Source organism: Puma concolor, chromosome E2 (genome assembly GCF_028749965.1).
Source record: "Puma concolor isolate L17-30 chromosome E2, mPumCon1.1.hap2, whole genome shotgun sequence".
Lineage (NCBI taxonomy): Eukaryota > Metazoa > Chordata > Mammalia > Carnivora > Felidae > Puma > Puma concolor.
The window spans coordinates 51,709,526-51,719,793 of NC_141681.1; the positions used below are offsets into that span (position 1 = coordinate 51,709,526).

The 10,268-nt window shown below is 55.2% G+C and overlaps 1 protein-coding gene across 2 annotated transcripts; it reads right to left on the reverse strand.

Annotated features, from left to right (window-relative positions):
• Positions 1-1,518: 1,518 nt before the first annotated feature.
• On the reverse strand, positions 1,519-9,918 carry RTN2 (reticulon 2). 2 transcript variants are annotated; one of them, XM_025914257.2, is made up of 10 exons: positions 9,718-9,918; positions 7,732-7,776; positions 7,137-7,607; positions 6,773-7,030; positions 4,006-4,213; positions 3,542-3,680; positions 3,319-3,388; positions 3,146-3,192; positions 2,287-2,345; positions 1,519-2,022 (listed from the first exon to the last, which is right to left on the reverse strand). In XM_025914257.2, exons 1-10 carry the CDS (start codon positions 9,749-9,751, stop codon positions 1,941-1,943), a joined length of 1,413 nt encoding a protein of 470 aa, XP_025770042.2. In that variant the 5' UTR covers positions 9,752-9,918; the 3' UTR covers positions 1,519-1,940. The 2 variants fall into 2 exon arrangements, with proteins under 2 accessions (XP_025770042.2, XP_086546238.1); XM_086690112.1 differs by lacking the exons at positions 6,773-7,030; positions 7,137-7,607; positions 7,732-7,776; positions 9,718-9,918 and adding an exon at positions 6,064-6,182.
• Positions 9,919-10,268: the final 350 nt, after the last annotated feature.

The following is a 10,268-nucleotide window of genomic DNA, read 5'->3' on the forward strand; positions in this document are numbered from 1 at the left end:
ATTGCTTTTTTAAAACTATTGCTTTTGTTTATTTGTTTGGAGAGAGACAGAGAGCACGTGCGCACACAACTGGGGATGGGGGTGGGGTCAGAGAGAGAGAGAAACCCAAGCAGGCTCCTCTCTATCAGCGCAAAGCCCCACATGGGGTTTGATCCCACAAATTGTGAGATCATGACCTTAGCAGAGATCATGATCTGAGCAGAGATCAAGAGCCAGACGTTTAACCGACTGGGCCCCCCAGGTGCCCCGCTATTTTTTCATTTGGAAATTTAACACATTGACCCTGCCTGGCAAATCTATATTCAAGAGAAGCCCCCTTAAGCCTTCTGTGTGTGTGTGTGTGTGTGTGTGTGTGTGTGTGTATCTAGAGCTGCTGCTAGGCAACCCCTACACACGAAGACTGGGGCTGTAACTACTACTCCTGTAACATCATTATCTATCTCCTAAAATGTGACATGCGTCGCTAGAGGCAAATGAGATGATTTTGGGTGATGCACGAACAAACAGTTTAAATGTTAATAGTTTTGTGTTTATTTTTACTGCTATCTTCTATTTCTGGCAAGTGATCCTGACTTCCTTGGTGGTGAAGTACATTTCTTTTTTAAAAGACATTTGTTTTATTTTTAATTAACCAATTTGAAGGAAAATATTAGATGAAAAATAGAACGGGTGAGAGAAAGATCATGAAGGTCGTGAGGAGATGATCGAGGTTTGGAAACAATGTCACAGCTAACAAGCAGCTTGTGTTTACTGGGTATTTATTATATGCCAGGCCCTGTACCAAGAGCTTTGCATGTAGGCACGGTTATGGTGACAGTTTTTCATTTGAGGAAACTGAGGCTCCAAGAGATGAAGTCACTTGCTCAAGGTCACAGAGCCAAGAGGTAGTGAAGCCTGGATTCAAATCCAGGTCTGTGGGTTGTTAGAAGGTCCAGTCTCCTGCCTCCTTCTCCCTCGGTTTTGGAACCCGAGGCCCAGGCAGGCCATGGGGCCTTTTACCTGGTCCCAAGGCAAGTGGAATAGAGAAGTTGGAGGAGAGACATTTGAGAGTGACAAGACATGGCTTCCTGACTTATTAGATGTTGGGGGCCAGGAACTAGGAATCCAGGACCATACCTAGGTCTCTAGCCTGGTGACAAAGTGGCAGAGGGGCCATCCCTGAGCTGGACATCAGGTAGGACAAGGGAAAGGTTTGGATGTGTTTGTGGAGGGAGTTGTTCCAGAAGGCAGCTGGGCACGGGTCTGGGACTCAGATGAGACTGGCTGCCCCGCAGGCAGAGTGTGGGGATCGACTAGTGATGTCTGCCTTGAGCAGAGACAGGGAAAGTGGCTGTCAAAGGCTTGGCTAGCCCTGGGACCGAGGGTCTCTCAGCATCATCCCCTCAATCATTTCAGAATATAAACAGATTATGAGGGAGCTTCTTCTGGAGAGATGGGAAGATTCCTCCTTGGATATCACTTAGGTGCTTTTCAGTGCAGGAAGGTGAAAGCTGGAGGAGGCTGGAAGCACAGGAGGCCTTGGGTTTTCCACAGGAGTCTTTATTACAGTGTAAATCCAAGCTCAGGCCTCCCCTGGGCCCCATGCAAAGCCCTGGCTTTGGGGCTAGTGGCGTCCAGGAGACACCAATCTCTGACGGCGCCTCCAGCGGCGGGGTCGCGGAAGTGCAGGGCGGGCGCCCTATCTAGGCAACTACAACTCCCAGCAGGCGCCGCGGCCAAGGTGCCTCGCCTTTCCTGGACTCCTAGAGCAGAGCCTCTTGGGAAATGTAGTCCTGGCCGCTCAGGCAATTTGCACAAACTCCCTGGTGCGAGTGATCCAGACACCCGCCGGGAAATGGCTCGGGCGGAGGCGGCGGGAGGGTGGGGATGGAAGGGAGATGGAGTTGGGCAGAGGGCTGCGGGGGATGGGGGCAGGCGTCCCGAGGGCAGAGACACCCCTTTCATTCGGCTTTGGCTTTGGATCCAGAGACTGCGGCTGCTGCCGAGGCAAGGGCTCCGGACCCTGGGATCTTAGCTCGGATCCTGAGGGAGAAGCAAGCGGAGTCACAGGTTGGAGCAAGAGACCCATAGGAATCTGAGAACTAAGGGGAAATCGGGACGGGGGAGCTAGCTGTGGGCCCAAAGCCAGCCCCTACCCTTCACCTAATGGCCTGCATTGGGATTGTCTGTCTCCCTTTGAGGAGGGGGCATTGGCCCCAAGAGATTTAGGAATAGGTAATATCTGGGGGAAAAAATTCCTAAGCTTCCCCCTCCCCCAGCCCATCCGTCTCCATTCCGTGCCCTTACTTAGCTTTGATGTGGCTCAACTGATTGGTCACCAATCCCACATACTGGTCCATCTGGGCCTGGGGAGACCAAGAAGGAGAGATTGGAGGGGTTCTTCTCCCCAGTTCATTCAGGAGGCTGCCTCCTCCCCCACCTCCACTTGAGAAATTGGGGAAGGTGGTCCACTACTCAACTCGAAACCTAGCACCATACCCTCGGAAATCAGAAGTTCGAGCCGACGTGTCCGTCAGTTGGGCCAAGCTCTGCGTGGGGAATGATGTCAGGTAGACAAGAATTTGCCAGTAAGTCTGCTTCCTGGGCATGACTATGAATCTCTGAGTGAGTCCTACGTGAGTGCGTCTGTGTGTGAGTCGGGTGAGAGTAGAGGGAACCAGCGTTAGCTGCCAAGTTCCTGCGTGGATTGACTTAAATGCTGGTTCAATTCACAGTGTTACTGACTTTCGGAGTCTTGATGATGCCGGCATGGGAGGGACTTAGGACTGTCTCTGGCAGACACGTGTATCACTTGGTCGTCAGCTGTGCTGGAGAAGGGATCGTCAGTCTGCCTGTCTCCGGATAGGATATATGTCGGTTAGCCTCTGGTTCTGTCAGTGTTCCGGACAACAGTCCTCTGGCCGGATACTGACCTCGAGGTCAGTCCCTGGCAGTTTCAGGGTGAAAACATCAGTTAGGCCACCTGCCTTGGGGTGGGGCATGTCAGTCACACCCTGACTCTTTCGGGGCAGAAACACCAATTGGTCCTCCTGTCTCTGACAGGGACATCCGTCCACAGGACCCTGGCTGTGGCAGAGGGGGTGGGGGTCATCAGACCACCCATATTTGGCTGGGACACTGCCGACCGAGGTCCTGTCACACTCACCTGGTGTTGCCGGTACAGGAAGGGGACAGTGAATAAACCGATCACTCCTGTAGGCACAGAAATGGAGGTCAGGGTTCTCCTAAGACATTAGCAGTTCCAACTAGAACCCTGTCCCCCCACCAAACCCCAATGACCCACTTCCCCACCTGCTCCCCACAGCCTTCCCGGCTCACCCAGAATCAGAAGAGTCAAACCATTGAAGACGGCACCCACGAAGGTCAAGATGTAGAAGAGAAGGGCCAGCTGGGGGGGAGGGTCAGGTCAGGGTCAGCAGAGCCTAGGGGCACTCCCCAGGTTGCGAACTTACCCAGCAACGGCCCTCCTACCCCCCAAGGGCAGCAAGGCGAATGGTGGGAACCCAGGAGGGGGTAGGAGGGAGTGTAGGTTTCGAGGCACCTTGAGGGAGTCCACAATGTCCTCTACCAGGAAGAAATGCCGCAGCTGGATGGCCAAAGAGACCACTCGGGAGGCAATCTGCTGGGACAGACGTTCCATCTGCTCCCGAGTCAGGGTCAAGTCCACATCCAGATAGGCCCTGAGAGGACAAAGGGGTGAAAGGCAACTCAGTGTGTGGAGCAGCCCAGGCTGAGGGTTGTGGCCGGGACAAGGGCAAGAAATAGGGGTTGAGGACCTAGCCCAGAGAGGGCTAGGGTCAAGGTCAGGGTCAGGAGATGGGATGGAGGATTCAGGGTAAGAGGTTAGGATCGGAGGTTAGGGCTGGAAGTCAGGGTCAGAATGAGGCTGGAGTCAGAAACACGAATAGGATGGGTCACGAGCAGCGCCTGATTTGAGGTCGAGGGTCAGCCCGCCCAACACTGGGGTTCAGACCGAGGTCGAGGTTAAGGGCCGGGGGTTCTCACTGGAAGGGGTTGGCACCGTCGCCCCGGTGCACGGCCTGCAGCACTTTTCGGTAAACCCTGAGAGAGATGGTGCCACAGAGCAGCAACAGGGCCACGTGGGCGGTCACGGACACGATGCTAAAGTGCAGGAGGCAGAGGAGGGAGACCATGAGGCCTGTGAAGACCACGCCTGACGTCCTTGTGTCCTTCCAGTACAGCAGGTCCGCCACTGTGGAGGGAGAGGGGGCGATCAGGCTGGGCTTTGGACCTGGCCTGGCTGATCTCTTGACCTCCCCCTTCCCAACTCGGGGCTGAACCATGACGTCTCGACGCATCTGGCCTGAGCCTGAACTCAATTTCCCCATTTCCCGTTGTCTTCTTTGATTCGGAGCTGCTTCCCCTCGTCTCCTGGAAAACCCAAGGTAGCAAGTCCCCTCAGTCTCCGTCCCTCCCATATGTTATGGGTGGATACAATTGTTAGTCATTATTTATGGAAAATGGAATCATCTATATACTTCTTTTGGGTTTTGCTTTTGCTTTTTAGTTAGAGAGAACGCGTGCGAGTGCGGGCGAGGGGCAGAGGGAGGAAGAGGGAGAGAGAATTCCAAGCGGGCACCACGCTCAGCACGGATCCCGACCTGAGGCTGGATTCCCACAACCCTGGGATCATGACCTGAGTGGGAATCAAGTCGGACACTCAAACAACTGAGCCACCCAGGTGCCCCTTAGTTCATTCTTTTTAAGGGCCCCATGAGATTCTGTAGTGTGGCTGCACAATCATACATTTCATTCAACCGTGTATTATTGCTGGGTCATTCACTTAGTTTCTTAACCCTCACTCCTCCACCGCGGTGCACGCACCAGCCTTCTACAGATGTTCTTATGTTCTGCAGGGAGGTTCTATTTCTGAGACAGAATCCCAGAGGTGACATGGCTGGATGGACTGGTTATGGATTTTTGAACGCCGTAAATATTATCAGATCGCTTACGAGCAAAACTGTTAACAGTTTGCATTTCCACGAGCAACTTTCAGAGTGATCTTTTTGCAGCATCCCGCCCAGCAATGGTTATTCTTGTTCTTTTGGTGGTTTTTGCCAGTCTGACAAGTATAAAGTGATAGCTGCTTGAGACTCCCACCAACACCCTTCTCTAAGTCCTAAATGCATTAATAACAACATCCTCCTTATATATATATATATATATATATATATAAAACAACATCCTCCTTTCTAAGCCCTAACTCAAATTTCTGACTCCTTTCTGAGATGCTAAGCTCACCTCACAAGCCCAACCTGAGCCCTGACCAATGACTTCCAGACTCCAACGTTTTATTGATTTCTTTTTAAATGGGCTCTATGCCGGACGTGGGGTTTGAACTCATGACCCTGAGATCAAGAGTGGAGATCGAGAGTTACATTCTCTACCGACTGAGCCAGCCAGGCGCCCCTCCAACGTTTCACTGTGCCCATCTAAACGTTTAACAGCCCTCCCAATAATATGATCCCATCTGAGCCTTGAACCCTTCCAGACCCCCTCCACCCTCACTCTGATGGAACTCTGACCCGTCTTGACTGGTGCCCCTCAGAGTCTGACTCTCCTCACTTCTGTATCTTCCTTATACATAGTCTCCCATCTACCTCTAACTAGGGCAGGCCTCCCCCCACCCGCAATGCAGGGCCCTCCCCTGCAGGCTCCCCAAGGCCTGTGCCAGTGGGTGGAGGAGGGGCCGGGTCGCCTGAGGCGGGGGCTAAGTTTAGGCACGCTGGGGGGAGGGGGCCTGGCCCACAGCTGTGCTGGCCTGTCCAGCTCCTGAGTGACAGCACCGCCTGGGCCTGAGGCTGGGGGAGGGGGCCTCCCTGCTCTTGGGCCCCAAAGCCTCTGCCCCGGGGAGAGAGGACCCCACGCTCCCTCCACGCCCTCTCTAGACACCCCTACAGCCCCCCAGCCCCAGCCTGCAGCGCTGGGGAATCCGGGACCAGTAGGAAACATACCGGCAGATTTGAGGTACATAAGAGAGAATCTGGACCCATTTACACAGTCCCCCAACCCCAGTGCCCCCAGCCCGCTCCGAAAGCCCACCTTTACTCCCCATCTCCGCTCCGAGTGAGTGAGAGGCTGCGGACACCGCTACTTCTCAGGTATTTTGCCCACTTCGGTGGAACCCGGAGGGAGGGAATAGGGGGCGGGGCCCCTTTGGACCCAGCCAATGGCTCTCCACAGGGGTGGGGACAGTTCCAAAAAGGGGTGGCTCTTTTGGTAAACACCCGAAAGCAGTGATGTCTATCACCAACCCATGGCGTTTATGGAAGCTAAGCGTATTTTAGAGAAAGGTGGGGTCTACACTGGCCAGTGGATACGGTGAGGCAAGAGGAGAGTTTTTAAAAGGCGTAGAGTTTACTTATAAATGCCCCACGGCCACATCCAGAAGACAGCCTTCCCCCTCTCCGCCCCCCCCCCCCCCCCAGGGGATCTGTCCTGTCCAAAGTCAGCCTCTAGGAGGAGCACTCCAAAAGAGGGATGATTATTATTATTTTTTTTTTTTAGCAATCAGCCAATCCTAAGGCTCAAAGCAGGGCTAACTTCTCAAGTGGGAGGGCGAACTATATAAAGAGCCAATGGCAATCTTAGATAACGGGAAAAAAAAATTTTTTTTTAAAGGATGGAGTTTATACCTAGCCAACGTCCACACCTCCTCTTCTCCGCCTCCTCACTTCCTTCGCAAGGTTGGTCCCTTTAAGTTCCATTTCTCCTACCCTCTCTGTGATTCAAAAGAGAACCTTTACTTTACCTAGAAGGAGTGGTTCCAATGTGAATTCTGATTGGTCCGTGCTATCCAGGCACTGCCCCGTGATTGGCTCCCGCTCCAGAGGCCCCCACGGCTCTTCCTCTTTCTGGGCCAGTGAGGGCTCATCAGGCCAAGAGTTCGAATCCCGGGATTGGGATGGGGACGGGGTACCCGCCTGGGGAGTTCCAGAGCCAGGGCTGGGCTGCGGAGTCAAGACTGCCGGAGGCGGAGACTGAGGGACCCCGTGTTGCAGGTCCAGTCCTGGCAGTTAGAGAGAGAAGGCTGTGTGAGCTTTCGCCTTGGAGGTGCCCTGAGGAGAGACCACCCACCCCTGGTGGCTTCGATCCCAGAACCTCGGACATCTCACCTTTCCCAGCCTCTCCAACCTCCGATCCGTCAGGGTCCTCGTCCTCCAGTGGAGTGGAGCTACTGGTGGCAGAATCTTCCCCGGACCCTGCTCCCCGGGCCGCCCAGTCCAGCCGGTCGAGCTGGAGTCCTAGATCCTCCAGGGGGCGTTCTACCGGAGGGGCAGTGTCGGGGTCACCGCGGCGCCCAGGCTCCGGGGATTGGCTCAGGCTGGGGATGCTCTCCAAGCTGTCGCCCAGGCCAGGCTGAGGGGGTGGGTCTCGCGGTTCTGAGACTGAGCGGCCCTGGGGCCGGGGGCGGCGGGCAGCTGAATCCCGGCGCGCCCCAGAGCCCACCACACCGTCGAAGGCGATGTAGGAGAAGGTCAGCTCCCTGGGGGTGCCCCAGTCCTGCGACGTGGTCTCTTCCTCGTCGTCCTCTGAGAATTCTCGGGCCGTGTGAAGCTCCCGAAAATCCGAGTCGTCGTTCGCTCCTGCAGTCAGCAAAGGGGGACGTAAGCTGCACGAAGCAGGGCCCTGACCCACTCTCCCCAACCCTCCCCCCCCCAACTGTGAGCCCCTTCAAGTCCCGCTCTCACATCCTCTCCCTCCACTTACCTTCTGTGGAGTCAGGGGTAGAAGAGGCTGTAGACGGAGCTTCTTCTGCGAGAGGGAAAGAATCGAAGATTCTTAGAAGCTTAGCCTGTCGAAATCACAGAAGTGTGCCAGTCCTGGAAACTTGGACGGTCCGAGTTAAGGGATCTTAGAATATTTGAATCACAGGACCTTTAGAACATTCTGCATACAGACTGTAAAACCTTACTATACTGCTATCAGGAGCTCAGCCTTCAAATATCCGGGAGTCTTAATCTTAGAATCTTCAAATTAGGACTTTTAGGAAGTTTCAGTTAGTTCATTCTTTCAACAACCATTTATTGAGCACCTGCTATATACCAGGCACTGTTTTAGACTGAGAATACAAATGTGAACAAAACAGACAAAATCCCTGCCCTCGTATAACACTCCATGGGGGAGATAGACAACACAGGATTAAATATATGATGTTGGGTGCTACGTGTGTAGAGAAAAATAAAGCAGGGTGAGGGGAGAGAAATTGAGAGGGTGCTATTTCAGACAGGGTGGTCAGGAAGACCTTCTTCCTCTCCTTCCTCCTCCTCCTCTTCTTCTTCTTCTTCTTCTTCTTCTTCTTCTTCTTCTTCTTCTTCTTCTTCTTCTTCTTCCTCTTCTCCTTCTTCTTCTTCCTCCTCTTCCTCCTTTTCTCCTTTTCCTTCTCTTTCTTTTAGTGAGCTCTACGACCAAGGTAGGGTTCGAACTGATGGCCCCAAGATCAAGAGTTGCATGCTTCACCAACTGAGGCGGCCAAGCACTCCAGGAAGACTTCTTTGATAAGATGACATTTGAGCAGAGACGAATGAAGTGAGGAAGCCATACAGATGTCCAGGGAACAGTCTTCCAGGCAGAGAAAAAAGCCCAGTGCAAAAGCCCTGAGGCAGGCACTACGTTGGGCATATTTGAGGAACAGGGAGGTGTGAAGGTATGACTGGAACAGAGTGATTGGGTGGGAGACGAAGGCAGAGTGGTGGTCGTGGTGGGGATCATGTAGGGCCTTCCTTTGTAAGCCCAGGTAAGGACACGATCTTATAATGTTGGGATGATACTCTAAAATGCTGAAATAACAAATTCTTGGAATTTTGGCATCTGAACTCCTAAGATATGCAAGTGGCTAGGTCTGAGAATGCTGAAATTCTCTGCTGTGGGAGCCACAGGGGTGTGAGACAGAGAATGTTAGACGAGGACTGTTAGAGATCTCAGTGGGGTCTCGGAGATCGTGGGGATCAGGTCTCAGAGATCATGGGGATCAGGTAAGGCAGTTTCAATTGTGGAACCTAGCCCCTCAGAGCTAGCCTTGGGCTTTGCCTACAGGAGATGCTTAATGCTGTTTGGAAACCGAAATCAGATACCCCCTGCTCCCACCTCGTTTTGGCAGCTGGGGAGTCGGAGGCTGGGAATTAGAGGCTCGGAGTGAAATGGGTTACTACTAATCAGTGGTAAAGCCCACTAAGGACCCAGGAGTCCTGGCCCCAACCCAGGGATGGTTGTGTCCAAGGGACGGGATACTGGACAATTTGGGCGAGGTCGGGGCAGCCTCTGAGTCTGGGCAGAAAACGGAGGTGGGATGCGAAGATGGATGATGTGGGGGCTAGATCCCTCTTCTCTATCTTGGTTCCACCCCTCCATTCAACTCCCCTCCCCGCCGCCTGCGGCCAGCACCAGGGCGAGGGGACAGCTCCCGGCGAGCGTCCTCATCTCTGGGTGGGGTCCGGCGCCATATCCCAGAGCCCGGCGCTCCCCCCCACCGCCAGCTATTTCAGTGCCCCCCACCTCCTCCCTGACTCACTCAGGTCCTCCGGGTCAGGTCGCCCCCGTCGCCGCTAGAATGCGGGGGGAGGGGAGAGCTTCCTTTGTCTCCTTCGCCTCCTCCCCCATCCCAATTCTCCCGCGGCCCGGCACCGAGGGGTTACTGGGGAGGAGCCCACCCGGGCCTGTGAGCCCCACACCCGGCCTGAGCCTCCCCCTACTCACTGCAGTGGGCGAAGACCGGCAGGACCTGCCCCATGGCCCTCCTCGGGCCTGCATCGGGACCCCCGCCCACTCCGGCCACGCCGCCCTGGGCCTGGGGCCTCGGGCGCTCATCTCCGCCGCGCCCACGACGCCGCCGCCATCCTCGCCGCCTCCTCCTCCCGGGCCGCTCCAGCAGCAGCCGCCGCCGCCGCCGCCCTCTGCTCCGCTCGGCGGGGGCGGGCGGGGCCGCGGCTGGGAAGGCACTGCAGCGCGGGGCCGGGGGCGGGGCCAGAGGACGAGAGGGGCGGGACCTGAGGAAGGGCGGGGGGGGGAGGCGGGTAAACACCGAGGGGCCAGGGGAGGTGGAGGTGGGCGTGGCTTTTCTACGAAAGGGGCGGGGCTAGAAGGTTATACCACCCGGCGGAAAAGGCGCGGAAGGCGGTCTGAAGGGCGGGGCCTAGATGGAAGAGGGGGCGGCCTCTAGCGGCAGAGAGGCGGAGCCTAGGATAGGGTAGTGAGAGGGGCTCAGGAGGGAAAATGATGAAGGAACCTAGAATGGGGGCGTGGATCTC

What these genes read in the sequence shown, in the direction of transcription:
- RTN2 (XM_025914257.2), bottom strand. Translation starts at nt 9,751, where the DNA reads ATGGGGCAGGTCCTGCCGGTCTTCGCCCACTGCA. An exon ending in ATTGGAACCACTCCTTCTAG is followed by an intron (nt 4,214 to 6,772) that starts GTAAAGTAAAGG and finishes CTCCCTCCACAG; the next exon opens with TGGCGGACCTGCTGTACTGG. An exon ending in TCCTGTACCGGCAACACCAG is followed by an intron (nt 2,346 to 3,145) that starts GTGAGTGTGACA and finishes TGGTCTCCCCAG; the next exon opens with GCCCAGATGGACCAGTATGT.